A 19,848-nucleotide genomic window follows, 5' to 3' on the forward strand; every position below is an offset into this window, starting at 1 on the left:
TTTCTTCCACTTCAATTCGTACAATATATAGACTCTACTAATCCTTGGACTCTAGCTAGGATAGTGCGGATAGAGTATTAATTCTGACAGGGACCTAAAGTGCTAAGATATTAAATGCTAAGGGACTTAACAGCGAACAACAAAACTTAATAGCAAACTAACTAATTATCAACAAAAAATCAAGTATTCTTTAATAAGCCGGAGGTACAACTCAATTTCAATTTTATATAAAGGTCACAGGATAAAATATATACAAATCTTACTTACTCTTTTCTTGTGAAGGTAAAAAGATTATTCTCCAGGAACCGACGCCTTAATGTAAAGAAAAATCATGCACATTTCACATTACTACTACTATAATTGCTACAGTATATCAATTTTCAAACTACAAAGCTCGAAAATATATATATTAAAATACAAGGGGCATATTTGCAAAACATATGCAACATTTGAATCAAACATACTCCCTTCCCTTCCCCAAAGTTCTCCAGGGCGCGGTCTTTAATAGATTCAAATGGCTTGTTGAAACTTTTGCTCCAACAAATCCCAATCTCAAAATCCATGAATGGGAAATTAATTTTCTGAATCAAATCGTCAAATCTTCTATTGGGTTTCTTCTCCTCATGGATTCTGATACTCCTCGTGCACGCATTGAGCAAGTTCGTATCTTCTTCTTTTCATTTTCCCCAACTTATAAACCCTAGTTTTCTTTATTTTATTATTCCAGTTCTTAATGATTTAGGAAATCCACAATGCTATTGTATCGGAAGAAAATATTTTCTAGGAAAACAAGTGCTAGTATTTTACTTATTTTCTTGTGTTCGGTTGGGGTGGGGATGGGGCAGGGTGGTTTGTGAGGAGACAATACTACTTATTTTCCCTACTTCCATTAACGAAGTCATTTTTTTTCCTTATTTTTCCAAATGTTTAACTGAACAGGAGAAAATATGAATAGTTCATACCGAACACACCCATAATTATGCTTCTTTTTTTTTCAAATAGTAAAGGAAAGAGCATGGGTGTGTTGGTTATCAAGGAAAATGTTTTGTTGGAAAATAAGTGGGTTTCTTACTTATTTCTAGTGTTTGGTAAGTAGGAGAGAAAATATTATCTCAAGAGGAATTATATGTAATCTCGCAAACCACTATGTGGGCAGGATGGGGTGAGGAGTGGAGGTTCGGGGGTGATGGGGGTGAGATGGTCAATGGTGAAAGGGCGGGGATTGGGGATGTTGGGTGGATGTGGAGGAGGCAATGAATTTGGAATATCACTTGTGGAACTTGCTTTCCCTATTTTCATTAGGGAAGTCATTTTACTCATTTTCAAGGAGCTTAATTTCTTAGAGAAAATGGTTTCCAAAATATTTTGACCAGCCAAACATGGGAAAATTTTCCTTCATGCCAAACACGCTCTAAGTCAAAACTTGTATATTGTTGCCAACTAAGCAGCTATAGGGAATTTCCATGATGGGGTGATTTTCTCTTGTTTTCTTTTGCTGTCCTTTGATTTTGCAGATATATTTGCTTTTATTTTCTCCTAATTGCACTTTCGCAGTATGGAAAATCTATTGGTTAATTTGAAATTCACACGACTCAACAAACATGTAAAAAAGTTCAATTCAATCATATAGTTATTCATCCTGTATGATCTCTAATTGAGCAGTTGTAGTAGACTCTTCAAAAATCTATCTTGCATCACTTCCAAATGATGGGGGCAATTTTATTCAATTCTTCAGTTCTCTTTCCCGTGGTTATCATACTTTGATCATTGTGGATTGTCCTTTCTAATATATGGTTAACTTTTGGTATTTTTTGCTGTGTTGACTATTGTTGTATTAGTTCTTTGCTTCGAAAAAGAAGAGGAAGTCCTTATCACCGAGTCTGATACCTGCAAGAGCCAAGAAAGATGTTAAGACTTCACAGGAAGGGTCTCCTAGCACGAAAGGTTCGTTGGATGGGTATTTAGTGACTTCTCAGTATGATAGTAAACCTTCAAACAAAGATAAAAGTACACCGGCTAAGAGAAACCTCACGTTAGAGATTGGTCCATATCTAAAAGATGAGAATAAAGAGTGTACTTTTTTGGTCGAAGCACAATCTACAACTTCCAAAACAAAAACTTCAAAGGAAAAGTCCGATATTCCCCCTGACTCACATGTTGTTGAAAATAGAGGTCATGGAGAAGATGTGTTGGTTACTACACAGGTTACTGGAAACTCAGAACTTAAGCAGTTTGCTACGAACATCTTGTCATTATATTGCAGGTAATGCCTTTTATTCTTGATTTTTTGGTGGTGATTTGTCTTGTGGCTAATGTGGTTGAAAAGGTGGATTTATCTGCATTTTGTTTAACTTGGTGATTTTTCTTTGTTTCCTGAATTCAGTGAGCTGCCATCTAGTTCAAGTTTACCTTCAGCGCAACGTGAGGGTGCTAGTAAAATGAGTGGTAGTCCTTCCACTCTTGATGTGGATGAGAAGAATGCGAAGAGAATCCGCTGCATCTCAAGTGAAAGTAATTCTAATATCAACAGAAGATTTAATTCTGAGTGCACAACTTTAAATTCTATAGAGGTAAGTATTACGTTTTCATATAACACAATGTTGATTCACCAATTTCTTATTAACTTCAGTGAGAATTTGCATCTTATGCTAGATAACAGAGGGGAATACATCAGGTGAAGCTCGGATAAGCTTGAGAAAATGTAACAATGTACCTGTCACTGGGTCAACTGACTCTGAGACACCTGGTTCAACATCTACAAAGCTTCATATTGGTGTTACTCCCAGGTCATCTCGTAGTAGCTCCATTTTTTCACCTGGAGAAGCATTTTGGAATGAAGCAATTCAAGTTGCTGATGGTTTGTTTGCCGAAAGTGATAAGTTTTCTTCCCAAGCAGCAGTAGAGTCTGATGCTTTGAAAACTCTTAATGAGGTAATCAATTCCAATGGTCCTGGAAATGGAGAGTGTGGCAGTAAGTCCCACCAAATATTTAATGAATGTATAGAGACTGTTTCTGATGCCGGTGCTGTTTCTGTTGTTTGTTCATTAAGGAAGTTGGGGAAGGATCTGGATAGAGAGAAGTCCCCAATGCCTGTTAAGCATTTTGATTTTGCCTCTGACGAAAAAAATTTCGATGCTGTACAATGTCACAGAAGTAACATGGACATCCAGACTATTAGTGGCAAAAGAATTGGGCCCCAAGATCATGTATGTTTGAGTAGCTATCCTGTTCTCAGCCCTCTCAAGGCAGTTCAAGCAAAAGGCACTATCCCTGAAGTTCAAAACATGACTCCAGAATGTCCTGTTTCTAAGGGTAACAGGGATGTGCTTATCCCTGAAGTTCAAAACACTACTCCAGAATGTCCTGTTGCTAAGAGTAACAGGGATGTGTTTATTCAGGATACTGATATAATGGCATCAACTACACGTCCGGAGAAACTTAGTAGTTGTACAGCTAATTCCTTATCAAGTGAAAACTATACTCCTTCAAGTATTGCACCACTAAAGAATGATTTAGATCTCAACCACTGGCTACCTTCTGAAATATGCAACGTTTACATGAAAAAGGGTATTTCAAAATTGTACTCATGGCAGGTATGCTGTTAACCTTTAGCTCAATCTTGTCTTGAGATTTTGAGGCATAAAAAGCTTCATATTTGGTAGATCTGGAATGATTGATTGGCCCCTTTGCAATCAATTATGCAATGGGTCTTCATTTGTACAATCAGGAGTGAACAAAGAGTAGATAACTGAATCTTCATTTGTCTAATTAGTCGAACTTTTGAAACATAATAGGATTTTTCATTAATTGACTTCTAGGTTTGGCTCAGACCGAATTAGCATATCGTACCAAAATGCCCCTGAAACAAATTTTGCGTTCATTGAATGTCATATAAAATTTTCAACTCTTCGACAGTGTTTTTGGTTTTCTTGTAATACATTGAGCATATTCCATAATACAAAAAATGTAATATATATTAATGATACTAGATCAAGAAAAAAGACAAACCGTTTAGCAAAATGCAAATAATTTCCGGAAGAAAAGGGAAAAAGAATCACATATCAAAAGCAAAGTTAGCATGCAAAGATCATATAAATCTTGTTTGGGAGTGGGGTAGGGAGTGAAGAAAAATTGTAGTAGCAAATGAAAATGAAATTGACCTTGCGTGAATTACGGAGAGGTGTAAATTGGGAGTGTTAGGGAAGAGAGAGGGAGTGAGACAATATTGTTTCAAGAAAGAGAGAAGCGACGTTCAATTTTTTTTTGTTTAAATCAAGGAGGGGTCTGGCGATCTAGGTTTAGAGAAGCGATGAAGGAGATAGGTGGACGACCATGAACAAAAATATGGGAAGTTGCAACTTGCAAGAGTTTAAGTGTCACCTGATGGAGTGTCGAATTTATTGCGTCTAGTGAGGTGAGGTAGAGAGGAGGAAGAATAATTACTTTTGGTTGGTCTTGCAGATGTATATGAAGGTCAATATGGTTGTCTTTTTCTTGATTTAATGTCAAAGTTTTGTTAATCATTGAATTAATACCATCTCACTGTCTTCTAGACAAAATAATTAAGGAATTTGCAGATTAACAATCCCTACAGTTAATTCAATTCGAAGTTCATGTTTCTATCAAATGCGGATGATACTATCTCATTTTCATCCTATACCTTATTTGGGCATGGGGCTAGCAGCCGCTACTTAAATGATTATTTGCAAATTTGAACTTCTTTTAAAACAACTATAATAACTACGTCTCATTCCCAAACAAGTTGGTCACATTTGCATTTCTTTTGATTAGTGGAAAATCCTCAAACATTTATAGAGTAATAGCAGAACAAGGGTTTCCACTTTATGAACGTATATGGGTAACATTCCACTGCATTGACTCCCCGATGTGGTGCAAGACAAAAGGCACCACATCTTGATCCGGCACATTCAGCTTTGGATAGGTAGTAGAAACATAGGCTCATTAGCAGGAAATCAATGGTTAGGTTAAAGAGGAGAGTCAATATCACTTGTTTACAAGAGACAAAATAGACTAGGAGTAGTGTTTAAGATTGCAGTACATGTTATGAATTATGGTATTATGGAATAGACTAAATAGGAATGAATTGAAAGTCATGATATAACTAGGATATAAGGATAAATTTATGATGTAAAAGAGTCAATTATCGGATTATCTGGTTATGAGTAGTATTGTGGATATAATTAAATAATAAAAGTGTGTTCTCTCTAATAGCTTAAGCGTTTAGATGAGATGGCCATACACTTCAATATGGTACTAGAGCTGGCAAAGGTCCTCGGATTGAATCTCATTGCCACTCATTATCAAAAAGAATTTCCACGTGCTTGAACCATGAAAAATATCAGCGCACACCTGAGGGTGTGTTGAATACAATTAAATAATATTAGCATGCACTTTCTAACAACTTAATCATTTAGATGAGATAGTCACTTCAATAGGTAGAGTAGTATGTGATAAGGAGACTATCAAGATTATTCCTTATCAAAGGAAAAAACAACCACCAACATTTCTAGTTCACGTGTTCCGACAATAGGACTAAGAAGGAACCTAAAACTAAATATTAAGAAAATATGGATGCCTTGGTTCAAAGGATTCCAATGGACCAATAGGTCTTTATAGGGGAAGGTCTGAATGTACATGTGGATAAAGAAAGTGACAGTTTCAATTGAGCTCATTGGAGATATGGTCAGGGTACTTCTTTCTCAGGAAAAGATGTGGTCATGGTACTTCTTTCTCAAAAATCAAAAGATATGTCATATTACTTGTTAGGATTGGAACTGGGATAGTGGAGAATTAAACCAAACAACTTGTAATGACAACAACAGTCAGTAAAGGTACAAATGATTTACATGATCATGCCCATGGACAAGAGCAATTCCAGCGAACTTAAAACTGTGCAAAAAGGGAGTAAAAAACATAGATGAAAATGTACTTCAGAAGAAAGTTAATGCATTTGGTTAAAATATGATGGGTGGAATGGTACCATTGTTATATAAAAAGGATTCTGGGCTCTTAAGATCCACATAGAGTGTTTATTTACACACCTAAAAGAGAGTGTATCCACTCTCTTTGCCACGTAAGCGTCTAAGGGGTTAAGGCTATCAAACTGCCAGTTTCATAGGATTATTCTGATTTAAATTTGTTCAGATCTGTACCGAATAAACAGTGCCAAGTTCGGCTAAGGGCTGCACTGGGTGGGTCCCGAGGTATTATGACTTACTAAATTAGTTTTTATATCTGAATTATAAACTAAAAAACTGCATCTTTGCATCTAAATTAAGCAATTAAATGGTTTTGAATTTAGATGCAATATCTTTTACTTTAAATATACTTAATTTTAGTTTTTCAGTTTCTTTATCCATATTGTTGTGTTTATTTAATTGTTTTTCTTCCATTACATATGGGCACCACTAACTTAGGATAGGGGTGGAACAATTACTCATCCTCAGCCAAATGTATTTCCACGTATGCCCTTTCTAGCTTGCTGGTGTTAGACTAGCATCTGGTCTTGTATACTTCGCTTTTCTTTTGATTCATAGAAGCTTCGTCCTGGCTTACTTCTATTCCCCACTATTTACTTGTTGCTGTGATGCATTTTGTTTGAGCGTATTCAAGGCTTTAGAGAAAGAGGCTTCTACAAGAGATCAAATTTGTTGTCAGTTTAAGTATGAATTTATTTTTCTTTATAGTGACGGTGTAATGGAAATTCATTCTACGCCCTGCAGGTTGATTGTCTTCAAGTGGAAGGAGTTTTGCACAGCCGGAATCTCGTATATTGTGCTTCTACCAGGTCTGTTGCTAAGTGTAATTTGGACTCCTATTAAACATATTTACCAGTTTCTTCACGATGTTGATTTTTTGTTAATTGTAAATATGCAAGTTACCTGAATAAAAAGTTTATCAATGATAGAATAAACAAATACATCGTGAAAAAATATATCCACACTCTATACATTAGTCAATTTATTTGATATCCGAGAAACTCCTGAGGGTTGGCGGCTCACAGTTTGAAACTTGATGGGTAATGAGCCCACCCTCTACTCTTTTTTACTTAAATACCAGATCTTTGTATGCAGCAAGGTTCGAATACCTGACGTTCACATAATTCACGTATCACGTGCTACACTCTTACCATTAGACCAAAGCCCTAGGGCCTCTAGTTTAGTCACTGTAAGTAGTGAAACAAACTGCTTGATGTTGGAAGCTTTTTAAGTTTGTGAAGTTGTGGAATTTGGAGCATCGGTTACTAGTGTAAACCCTTGGTTTAAGTTGATTAGTGTCTTGAAGATTGCTTAAGATATCCATCACTTACCAGTGTAAAGCCTTGGTTAAGTTGATTAGTGGCTTGAAGATTGTTTAAGATATCCATCAACAAAGTGCTAATCCAAATTATATCTGTTAGTGGTTTTAAATTAGTAGTTCATTAGTTTGATTTTACCTACTGCGGTCGAGGGGATGATCTTATGCTCCTCTTCTTTTCCTACTTGTTGTGCGTGAACTTTTTCTCTTATCCATTTTACCTATTAACATTGTCATTCATGGATACAGTAAGTGCTGGTAGAAAAATGTACAGTTCATCTTATTCTCTGTAAAAACTAAAGAATCTTTATGAGGTCCATACTTGCTCTTGGACCATTTAAGTTGGTCCAAGTCATTACATTTTGCTTGCTGTCTGAATTTTTTGCACTCTTGAGATTTGGATTATTTAGTTGGTCCAAGTTATTATATAATGCTTCCTGCTCAGGATATTCATGTTTCCTTTTTCTTTCAGGAAGTTGCAAATTTCTTACTTAACCAAAATGAATGCCAATCCAGAAACAAACTATTACTATCCTCCTTGTTATTTTCGTTGCTGTTTATGTTGCTAATGCTGTCCTTTTCTTCTTCTAGTATTGTTACTATGATTGTCACTAATACAGTAATCTTTTTGTTATCTTTTATTGGAGAGTACAATGTTCTTATCTCCTATTTGTCGAATCCTGCATCTAGTACTTTCAGCAGTGGTGCCGGGACACTGTAAACTTAGTTAGATCATTACAGTAATGCTACTAATATTTGCAGCTTAAATGTCACGACCCAAACTTACCCCCTAGCTGTGACCGGCACCCAACAATCTTGATCTTATGTCTCTCAACTGGTTATAACCTGCTTTAAATGACTTACAGATCACAGATGACAAAACTTGAATCTCATATTGTACTGGCTTGAAGTTTTTGATTTTCAAGATTCAATTATCTGGTACAGCTGAATATCGTTTTTCTCCTTATTGTTTTTGCACCTATGTGGGGGTTTACATTCAGTGTTGGCATTTCACATTCTCCTCCTCCTATCCTGTAGTTCCTTTGAAATATGTGTAATTTCCATAGAAGTGTTTCTCCAGTCTTGCTCAATTGAGGTGGTCCTTAAAATTTTGCCAAGTGAATATATAGTAATCTAGCTATTAACATGCACATTTTCCATCATATCTTGGTTACTTGATCAGGTCCCTTAATATTTTATTAAACTTCAGGCGGTCACTACAAGTAGAAATTCTGTTCTGGAAATATTGCTTTTGCTTTCTGTTGCTCTGTAGTGATACTGTTATGTAACAGATTTCTTGGTGTCTTTTTTGTTTAACCAGTTTTATTTTATCTTTTTGTAGTGCTGGTAAAAGTTTTGTTGCTGAGATATTAATGTTACGGAGAATTTTATCATCCAGAAAAATGGGTCTTCTTGTACTTCCATATGTATCCATTTGTGCAGAGAAGGTGAAGTTATCTTATAACTTTTAAAGTGGTCTTTGTTTTTCTTTTGATAAGTAGCCTTCAAAGTGGTCTACTATGCAATATATCATATATAGTATATTTACTTTGTCTATTGTCATGTTTAAAATTGTTCAGGCAGAACATCTTGAAGTCCTTCTGGAACCAGTTGGGAAGCATGTTCGCAGTTATTATGGTAATCAGGGAGGTGGTAGTCTCCCAAAGGATACCTCTATTGCTGTCTGCACTATTGAGAAGGCAAATTCTTTAATTAACCGACTGCTAGAAGACGGTCGTTTGTCAGAGCTTGGTATCATAGTGATTGATGAACTCCACATGGTATTGACTTTGGAATTCTTTTCCACTATTGTTCTTTTTTATTTTAATGATATCCAGCTAAACCCTTCCATAATTTTTAGTTCACCTTCTGTTTGCTCGAAACTGCTGTTTTGGCTTCTTTGCTGGAGTTCATAATTATATGCATCTATTCATTTTTATTCATCTTGGTCTCTTGAGTTGCTTTCATGTTAGGTTGGAGACCAGAGTAGGGGTTATCTATTGGAGTTGATGTTGACCAAGCTTCGTTATGCATCTGGTGAAGGCAATACAGAGTCATCCAGTGGAGAAACTTCAGGTACGAGCAGCGGAAAAGTTGACCCTGCTGGCAGTCTCCAAATTGTTGGCATGAGTGCAACTCTGCCCAATGTGACAGCAGTCGCCGATTGGCTTCAAGTAAGATGAAATTCATAACCTTTTTAATTCTTCCAATTAAAACAATTATTAACACCCCATGATAGTTTCAGAAGTATGTAAAAGTTGGGTATGTGACTCAACCAGTCAGCCATAAAGTTTGTCCAACTATCTATACAGCAGGAATTCTCTACGCCAAAAGTGTTAGATGAAAACAAAAATGATCATTTTATGCTTCTCTACAGCCTTACATCAAATAGGTGAACAGCAATAATCTATTTATACTTGCGTCATTTTCACTATTCTAGAAGAATTTTCTGCTTTTTTCATTCCAAATGAATAAGGAGAGATGTAATCTTTTTGTCCTCTAAGCTTCCATCCTTTAGCTTTCACTTTCTTTAACCTTTAACAAATGCGAAACAAACAAAAGTCATTGGTCCATACCTGTGTTTTGAAGCTGCAATACTAATAAGGTGGTTTGTTTCCTCATGACGTTCCTTACACAAGCAACACTAGCTCACTACATGAGGTGATTTTTGTCCTCTCTATTTCCCTCTTCTTCAGATTATTCATCATTAAGATTGTGTGAGAAATTGAGTACTTTATTTGGCCAATTGGTATTTCACAATATTTATCCAAGCCCCTATTTTATTCCTTCGAAATAATTCTATGTAACACAACTTTCCATGAATGATTTTGCTTTGAACCCCCAATACTACCTTTTGTGATCCATCTCCTGCTGCTAAGTAGTCATAGGGTCTCCACAGAAACTCATCTACTCCATCCTACTCTGAATCCTGTGCTGCCATCCTTTAAAGTTGTTCTATCACACAACAGATCCTTCCAAAAGCTAACCTTATCCGTGGACATGACAGTATAACCAATGTACCTAGTGAACCTATCCTCCCCTTCATGTTCCCCTTCCTTAGGTTGACCTCATCAGATTTTTTTTTAATCAGATTATGTTATCTCATCCAAAGTTATCCAATTCTTATCACTTCATATTCAGCACTTACGACAAAAAGGTGAAAAGAAGCTTCATACCCTGCGACTATTATCCTTCTTCATGACATATTCTACTCCATATCCATTTCTTTACTTGTACCATGTTAAAGGTTTGGCAATCATTGAATGTCTAAACCCCCTGTGCTCCCTCTCCCCAAAATTGAGGTCTTTTTGAATCTTCAAAATGATATTCTCTCCTTCCTTTCGTCCCACAAAGTGGCTCATCATTTTCTCTAACGTGGTTGCAGTTTTTGACGACATACAAAGAAACAGAGTGGACATATTGAACAACAGTTAACATTTTAACAAAGGCATGAAGGTGGTAGATTGACATAAATTTGGATGACAATAGTTGCGTATGAAAGAGAACTTTGTGTGTGCATCGTGAATAAGGCAGAGACATTGAATGGTTTTCTGTCGAGAGATCTTTGACTGTGTCTCTTAATCTTCTAGTGTTGTACCTGGGGTTCTTGGCTCGAGAGCTTCCTGTCATATCTCCGTTAAGAAATCTTTTTCATGACTATTTCTTATTCTCAATCTCTTCCAACATTCACATTGACAAATGGGTCCTAAACCACAGCAACCGAAGTAGGTCAATCTTCTTCAAATCCTTCTTTGACTTCAAATTTGGTCGTAATTTTTCAGTCTGTCCGTTAATCTCGTACCAGTGAGTTGTTTCCCCAAATGTATAACTGAGTTGTCACTTTTCTCCGTCACACTGTTGCCAAGCACTCCATAATATGGGACAGATAACTGGTGCCTGATGTGTCACATGGACTTTTCATCCCAGTTTTTTCCGAAGTCACCTGTCACCCATAGCTTGTCCAGTTTCTGCTGAGTTACTCCGTATAAGGTTGAAATATTTGGATCTATCTAAATTTCAAAAAAATAACACCTGATTTGTCTCGGCTGTCTATCTTTGAATGTTATTCATGCCAACTTGGTAAACATACCCATTCTTCCTTCTCTTTCTGTCTTGATAATGAGAAAACTCTCCTTTCTCTTTAGTCCATTCACATGTTTGGGTCCTAATCATCTCAGCTCAACCTTATGTTTCTATTTATGTGTTACAATTTCGACTTTTATGCCCTTAAACTTTATTAAACGATCATATAAGGTCTTCCTTGTTAATTGTCATATGTGGATAGGGAACAATTGAAGCAACAGGTTATCTTGCTTTTAAGTAATTTGGATCACGAACACAGCTGTAATTCTAACTTAATTTTATTCCAGTCTTTTACTCTACCTGTTTGTGCTTTTTGCATATGAATATGGGGAATCAGCCTCTTTTTTCCTTCTATCCTGAATGTCTCATGAAGCTCTTGAAGTTGTTTCTTGCAGGCAGCTTTGTATCAGACCGAGTTTCGACCTGTTCCATTGGAAGAATATGTAAAAGTAGGCAACACAATTTATAACCAAAAATTGGACATTGTCAGGACAATCTCGAAAGCAGCTGATCTTGGAGGTAAGGATCCAGATCACATTGTGGAGCTCTGCAATGAGGTATAATTTTCTCTTTTACTTTTGTTAGTAGAACTTTATTTTGTCGAGAGAAGTAATTGAAGTAAAACTAAATCTATCTGAGATTTATCAGGTTGTCCAAGAAGGCCACTCAGTACTAATTTTCTGCTCAAGTCGCAAAGGATGTGAATCTACTGCTAGGCATGTGGCAAAGTATCTTAAAAGATTTTCCTTGAATCACGTGAGCAGCCAAAATGACTCAATTGATATTACTTCTGCAATTGATGCTTTGCGAAGATCTCCAGCTGGGTTGGATCCTATTCTGGAAGAGACTCTTCCTGCTGGTGTTGCCTATCACCATGCTGGACTCACGGTAATTTCATTTTAAAGTTGCGTATGTTTTGTTGTTTTAGTACGTATATTGATCTTATGTATAAAATGATTTCTTTAGTTCTCTAGGTTTTCCTATTTTTCCTTTTGTTGGTGTTTTCTCTTATGCTATTTCAGAGTAAATCTGCATTAATCTGAGGTTTTTTTCTGCCTTACAGGTTGAGGAAAGGGAAACAGTTGAAACCTGTTACCGCAAAGGACTTGTACGTGTTTTAACAGCTACATCAACCTTAGCTGCAGGGGTTAATCTTCCTGCTCGGAGAGTTATTTTTCGACAACCGCGTATTGGTCGTGACTTTATTGATGGCACAAAATACCGACAGATGGCTGGTCGGGCTGGTCGGACGGGTATAGATACAAAGGGAGAGAGTGTATGTTTGACCCTTTTTATTCATTTCTTTTTCTTCTTCTTTCAGAGCTTCCATTCTTGGAGAGCAAAAGGACTTTCAGTAATAATGTGTAATTTGTAGGTCTGATTTGCAAGCTATTCCCTGTAACATGTTATTACAATTTGAAGTTGTATACACCTGTTTAACTTCTATTCTCATATATTACTATTTTTCTGTCTGCATTTGCATTTTTCACTTTCTATTTAGTCTTCACTGCAGCTGGAAGTGTGCTATACTAAACTTAATGTTGTTTTATTGTTTAATTACATCAGGTTCTGATCTGCAAACCAGAAGAGGTCAAACGAATAACGGCACTTGTTAACGAGAGCTGTCCACCATTGCATTCTTGTTTATCCGAAGATAAGAATGGGATGATCCACGCAATATTGGAAGTTGTTGCTGGTGGTATTGTTCAAACAGCTAGTGATATTAACCGATACGTTAGGTGTACCCTTCTCAATTCAACCAAACCATTTGATGACGTGGTTAAATCAGCACAAGATTCACTTCGCTGGTTATGCCATAAAAAATTTCTTGAGTGGAGTGAAGATACCAAGTTATACACAGTCACACCTCTTGGTCGTGCATCTTTTGGCAGCTCTCTCTCTCCTGAAGAATCACTGGTAACATCTGAAGCAGTTTCCGCTTGTTATCACTTTATCATCCTATCATTTCTTGTCAATTTTTCTTTTACCCAAATGGTCCTTGTTTACATTTTGTGCAATTGAGTATTGGGAGGGGAATCCAATGATGCTCTTTATCTTTTTCTAGGTTGTCTTGGATGATTTGATTAGAGCGAGGGAAGGATTTGTGCTTGCATCTGATCTTCATGTTGTTTACTTAGTGACACCCATTAATGTTGATCTTGAGCCTGACTGGGAACTGTATTACCAGAGGTTCATGGAGTTGTCTGCACTGGATCAGGTAACTGAACTATAGAGTTTTGCTGCATAATCATTAGTCTGTTCCTAAATCATTGTCATAAACCCATAACCTTCTTTTTTGTTTTGTTTTTGTTTGGGGGGGGGGGGGGTGGGGGGGGGGGGGGGGGGGGGGGGCGCTGGTAGGATGGGGATGTGTCTGTATTTCCCAAGATGTTCTATGCTACCCTCCTGTTGTTTCCATAAGATTGTCCCCACGTCCATCTTGTTGTGGTTGCTTGAGTAGGCATTAATCCATAGTAGAAGTCCGAGCACAACAACCAAATTGATTATCTTCATGCATAAAGATACTAGATTGCCCAGTAGAAAAGATGGAAAATCCTCTTACGTGCTGTTAATTTGTCCTCATTTGCTGGTTGTTCGGGAGTTGCTCTTGGTTTTGCCACACCTTTCGCTCATTCGATGCATTTTCCAATTGATGAATAATATGACCACTAGGCTTCACACATTATCTGAGGTAGAACTTCAACCGCTCTTAAATTATTTAGCTCCCGGCACTTATCTATAACATATTCATGTCTTGCTTTGACAAATAAGTATGGATTGGTTGAGCTTGCTAATGTTTGTCAGCTTTGCAAGGGAAAGCGTGCTAATGATTCATGAGCTATCTTGTGTGCATGCAAGATACTATTGTTTGGAGCTAATTTCCCATTCTCTGAAACAGGAAGTGTATGACTCCTTAATGTTAACTGCATAACATAAATTGTTTGTCGTCAAGGATTTGTTGCTGAATTATATCGCATCGTCAACTAGGATGCTAGGTTAACTGGTAAAATGTGGAGTTTCTATTTTCTCTCTGCCATAAAATATCTTATTACCCCAAGAACTACAGGAAAAAAAGAGAAAATGTTCTTCAGCAGGAACAGGTATTTTAATGATTGGTGTCACTTGGTTTTAAGTTCTCCATAGTCAATGCTAATTAAATACTTCAACTTGAAGGTTTAATCATAATGATTGGTCACTTGGTTTTAAGTTCTCCATAGTCAATGCTAATTAAATACTTTAACTTGAAGGTTTAATCAGTTCATGTTCAAAGTGTTTTTGATGTTTCAAGACTGCTTGCTTTTGCTATAAGGTGGCATGCCAAGATTTGAGATATCAGTTTGTGCTTGGTTGCTAATAAGATAATTGCCTGACATTATTTCACGAGATAAATTTGTTCCTACAATCATGATGACTTAATGGAGATACTTGTGTGCTTTGCGTTTTGATGTGCAGTCAGTTGGCAATCGGGTTGGAGTTCAAGAACCCTTTTTGATGCGAATGGCTCATGGTGCACCAGTTCGTACATCGTATGGGTCAAAGGCTGGTACTAAAGGGCTTCAGGGAAAGTTGGATAACAGATCTCTGAATGACCATATGCTCTCAGATGAGCACATGCTTCGCATCTGTAGGAGATTCTTTGTGGCTCTTATATTGTCAAGGCTCGTGCAGGTAATTCATTTAAAATGAATGTCAAACACTACTGTAGCCCTCTCTCCCCTCGCTTCATTGGATTCGTAGTTGCAGTGTAGAGCACACATATGCGTTATTGCGAATATCTGCTATTAGAATCATAAGTTTTAGTGGTAGAATGTTAAGAGTTAAATATTAGAAGAGTTGGCGGACAGAGTTACCTGGTACCTATAGCTGGTGGAAGGTATCCCATGGAATTAATCGAGGTGCGCGTAAGCCCGGACACCATGGTTATTAAAAAAATATTGGAAGAGTTACTGAAATGCAGCATAAGGTTGCACATAATAGACCCTTGTAGTCCGGTCCTTTCGCGGCTACTGCACATAGCAGGAGCTTAGTGCACAGGGCTGTCTTTTTTTAGTTATGTTCTTATATGATATAGTGTCCCATATTAGACGATTGTCATGTGTGCCACTACCCATATTAGGGACGCATGACCGGCACCCAACAAGCTTGGCACTCCCGCACAAACCCTTTTTCTTGTTGTTAGAATATGAGTAGGAATAGGATTAGTATACAAAATCCTACTTGGAAAAGGATTGTAATGTAGTGTCTATAAATAGGGTGTCAATGTAATTATGTAGATACACAATTCTATAATATTTTTATCCATTATTTCTCACATGGTATTAGAGCATTGGTGAGAAACTTCAAAAAAAGAAAACTCAGTCACCGTGCGTCAATTTCCAGTAAGTAATTTGTGTCATTATCTGTTTTGCTGGTTGTGTGCAAAATATAACACCACCAAGAGGATCGGAAAGGGCAGGCGGCAAAAACCCGACCAATACCACTGGAAAAATATAAGCCACACGCTCCCACGAACCTGCCGGAATTTCAAAATTCTGGCGAGGTCTATGTCATGCGACAGCGCATGAGCTCTTCTTCGGTCGAATTTTTGAGTTTTTCCTTTTCTGTTGGATTCGCCTAGTTATTCCATCTGATCAGTTCCCTTTTTCCGATTCCGATCGCCGGAACCCTATTTCCGACGACTTTATTTTTTTCCAGCAAGGTTCCTCTTTTCAGTGAGGTTGCCCCTTCATTCCAAGGTTGTTCCTTAAGCCATTTCTTGATTCCGGCCAGTTTCCGGCAATCAAATCCAATTTTCTGGTGATAGACCATTTTTTCCTCTCAATTTAGTCCTGTGATTAAATCTGAATCCTTAATGAGGAGATCAGAAAATCAAACGTCACAGTCCATGAAGAATCGATGAAGGGTAGGTCGATTTGGAAGATCTCGACCTAGGTGTAGTTATTGTAAAATGCTTGAACATACTTGTGGCATATGGTATTCTCGACCTAAGTGTAGTTATTGTAATAGGCTTGGACATACTCATGGAATATGCTATTCTTTGCATGGTCGACCACCTAAAAATGGTCATCTTGCTCAGTTTAACACCACAGGTGATCAATGGGTGTATTTATCTGACAAGGAATATAATGAGTATCTTCAGTATCGAGCAAGTAAGCATGTATCTCTACCAATAGTCTCAACTGCACAATCTCCTACCTTTGGATCATGAGTTGTGGACTTAGGTGCTTCTGATCATATTTGTGGTGTCTTGGAAAAGTAAGAAACAGAGTGATTGCTCGATCCAGTGCTAAAGCAGAATATAGAGCAATGGTTGCAGCAACTTGTGAGCTGGTTTGGATCAAACAATTGCTGAGAGATCTAAAATTTGGAGAAACCGGTAAGATGGAACTTGTATGTGATAATTACGCGGCCCTTCATATTGCATCTAATCTGGTATTCCATGAAAGGATTAAGCGCACATAGAGATTGATTGTCACTTTGTCCGAGAAAAGATACTCTCAGGAGATATTGTTACAAAATTTATGAAGTCAAGTGATCAACTTGCAGATATTTTCACCAAGTCCTTCACCAGTCCTCGTATTAATTATATTTGTAACAAGCTAGGTACATATGACTTGTATGCACCAGCTTGAGAGGGAAGTTTTAGAATATGAGTAGGAATAGTAATAGTATACAAAATCCTACTTAGAAAAGGATTGTAATGTAGAGTCTATAAATAGGGTGTCAACGTAATTATGTAGATACACAATTCAATAATAATTTTATCCATTATTTCTCACACTTGTTACATCAATTAAATATAAAACATGAGTATATCATAGAGTTGCATGAAAGCATCACATCTGAATAAGCTTTGACAAGAGGGATAACCTAAATACAATACCAAATACAGACATATACTAGAATGAGTCACTGGAATTTGTATGGAATACCTTACATATAAGATGAAATAGGACGTAGCTTGATATTTATTAATGGGAGAAAATGGCAAGAGAAGCCTCCACAAGTCTAGTGCAGGGGCTCGCCACTGAAAGTATGCAGGTTATATTCAACTCGAGGAATCTGATGTGGCACTAGGGGCCTATTTGGATTGGCTTATTTTAACTGCTTTTACACCAAAATAGCTTTTAAGCACTTTTGAAGTGTTTGGATAAAATTAAAAAAAACCTTCAAGCACTAATTTTTAAGCTAAAGGGGCAAAAATAAGTCAAAAGCCCATAAGTTAGAATTTCCTAATTTATGGCTTTTGACTTATAAGCCAAAAGCTATGAGCCCATCCAAAAACCCACTTGAACTTGTACTACAAAGGTAAATAAGGTGAATGTACACATATGCATCAAGTCTCATCAACCTCCTCTAAAAGGCTGGACAAGTATTTTAAAAAAAAACATATGCACTTTAATATTAAAATCAGTTTTTCATGTACATCAATAAATCTCACAATAATAAACATGGTAAATCAATAAAGAACAATTTTTGAAATACAATACTTTCTGTATGCCATAAACTTTTTTTTTTCTCATTTCTTGGGCGGTTCCTTCTAGACAATGACAATCGTCACATCTTGTCTGATCACCCACCCCATTGTCTAGTAGTGAATCCTTTCGTAATGCCGTGCAAATAGGACAAGGTTTCCAAGCAACCCTAACCAAGCACGCTACTATCATTTTAAAGTAGATAGACATAGACACCATCCATATGGGTTCTAACTATGATGTTATCTGATACATGTGGATTTTAGGGAAATAAACCCGTACATCCAGTTGCAGAACCCGTCCATGTTGTATGGATTGGAGTGTGCCAGTCAAGCACTCCCACATCCAAAAATTGAAGGTGGTGGAAATGAGGATGTTGCGTTGGATGTGTGGGCTTACTAGAGGGGACAGAGTTAGAAATGAAGTTATTCGGGAGAAGGTGGGAGTGGAGGACAAGATGAGGGAAGGAAGATTGAGATGGTTCGGGCATGTGATGAGGAGGGGCGCGGATGCTCCAGTTCGTACGTGTGAGAGGCTAGCTTTGGATGGCTTCAGGAGGAGTAGAGGTAGGCTGAAGAAATACTGGAGGGAGGTGATTACGCACGATATGGAGCAGCTTCAGCTTACTAAGGACATGGTCCTAGATAGGAAGGTGTGGAGGTCGCGGATAAGGGTAGAAGGCTAGTGCGAGTGTGTGGGGTGTAGCAAGCAGTTAGGTGAGAGCTTGTGTTGCCGGGCTAGTAATCTTAGGAATCTTAATATTCTTAGTTGTCTTTGGTACGTGCGAGTATGTTACAACTAGGTAGGTGTCCTTCGTATTTTTTTTGCATACTTTTTATTTTCTCTCTTTTGTATTGCCCTTATTTATCGTATGTCGTATTTTCTCTGTTTTTTAGTGATATTATTTCTTATCACGTATTTTCTGTTGTGTCATTCATCCCCTTGTTACTTTCTGTATCTCGAGCCGGGGGTCTATCGGAAACAACCTCTCTACTTCTTTGGAGGTAGCGGTATTGTCTGCGTACACCCCACCACTTTGTGGGAATACACTGGGTTTGTTGTTGTTGTATCCAGTGGCAGAACCAAAATTTTCCACAAGGGGATTCAAAAAAGTTCTAGAATATCAGTTGAAATTTGAACGCATGACCTAAAACAATTTTTTACCACCTTTACCACTATATATACTTGAATTTTTCTTCATGTCAAGGAGATTCTACAACTTACATATAACCAAAAAAGATCATTTTTACTTTATTTGCACAGTGCAGTTTTCTGACGAATGAACCCCTTTGTCACTACTTAGTTCTGCCACTACGCTCGTCCCCAAACCTGGTGTTACCCTAAGAACAAACTCCCATTGTAAAAAAAATTATCTAAAGGTTCATCCCTAAATATTTTTATATCATTCTATCTCAAAGTTTATTTATATCATTCGTCAAGGCTTAATCATGAACATAATCATCATCTGCATGTGAACATCGTTTTATCTCATATATCGTGACCTTTAGTTCATAGAACTTATAAACATAACCATAGGTATCTTTTGTATCAGATAGTAGTCATGAAATTCGTAAACATGGTGCCTTGCACATGCACGAGTTCACTAAACAACAACCATGATATTTATTTATGCACTTGAAAGCATTTTAAACATGCATTAGTTTGAGGGAAATCATGTTTAAAGGGTTGTGTCTTGACGGACCTCAAGTCGTAGCTTAAAGATTTAATGTGGAATTTCAATGCTTAACTACCATGGTCAGTGTCAGTTTGTACAATATATTACATCTATGGGGTGAGCCACTCTTAAGGACAAGAATCTTTTTGGATCTATACTACAATAATTAAATAATATTTTTTTTAGTTTATCTTTTTAAACTGGTAAATATATGTTATTGATATTAACAGCACAACACTACTCCTGCATAAAAACCAAAAAAAAAAATGTTCCCAATCTGAGAAGATCAATAAACC

The 19,848-nt window shown here is 37.1% G+C and overlaps 1 protein-coding gene across 3 annotated transcripts in view; it reads left to right on the plus strand.

Annotated features, from left to right (window-relative positions):
- Positions 1 to 438: 438 nt before the first annotated feature.
- The window catches only part of LOC107839069 (helicase and polymerase-containing protein TEBICHI), a 44,678-nt gene continuing 25,268 nt past the window's right edge, over positions 439 to 19,848 (plus strand). For all 3 annotated transcript variants that reach the window (XM_047395799.1, XM_047395800.1, XM_016682418.2), the window contains exons 1-14: positions 439 to 659; positions 1,839 to 2,263; positions 2,384 to 2,570; positions 2,653 to 3,594; positions 6,745 to 6,809; positions 8,661 to 8,766; positions 8,899 to 9,099; positions 9,292 to 9,492; positions 11,797 to 11,958; positions 12,050 to 12,289; positions 12,465 to 12,677; positions 12,968 to 13,318; positions 13,467 to 13,619; positions 14,855 to 15,070. In XM_047395799.1, the coding sequence (XP_047251755.1) occupies positions 441 to 659; positions 1,839 to 2,263; positions 2,384 to 2,570; positions 2,653 to 3,594; positions 6,745 to 6,809; positions 8,661 to 8,766; positions 8,899 to 9,099; positions 9,292 to 9,492; positions 11,797 to 11,958; positions 12,050 to 12,289; positions 12,465 to 12,677; positions 12,968 to 13,318; positions 13,467 to 13,619; positions 14,855 to 15,070 (3,681 nt within the window). In that variant the 5' untranslated portion in view covers positions 439 to 440. The remainder of the gene's footprint in view (positions 660 to 1,838; positions 2,264 to 2,383; positions 2,571 to 2,652; positions 3,595 to 6,744; positions 6,810 to 8,660; positions 8,767 to 8,898; positions 9,100 to 9,291; positions 9,493 to 11,796; positions 11,959 to 12,049; positions 12,290 to 12,464; positions 12,678 to 12,967; positions 13,319 to 13,466; positions 13,620 to 14,854; positions 15,071 to 19,848) is intronic.

This window comes from Capsicum annuum, chromosome 8 (genome assembly GCF_002878395.1).
Source record: "Capsicum annuum cultivar UCD-10X-F1 chromosome 8, UCD10Xv1.1, whole genome shotgun sequence".
NCBI lineage: Eukaryota > Viridiplantae > Streptophyta > Magnoliopsida > Solanales > Solanaceae > Capsicum > Capsicum annuum.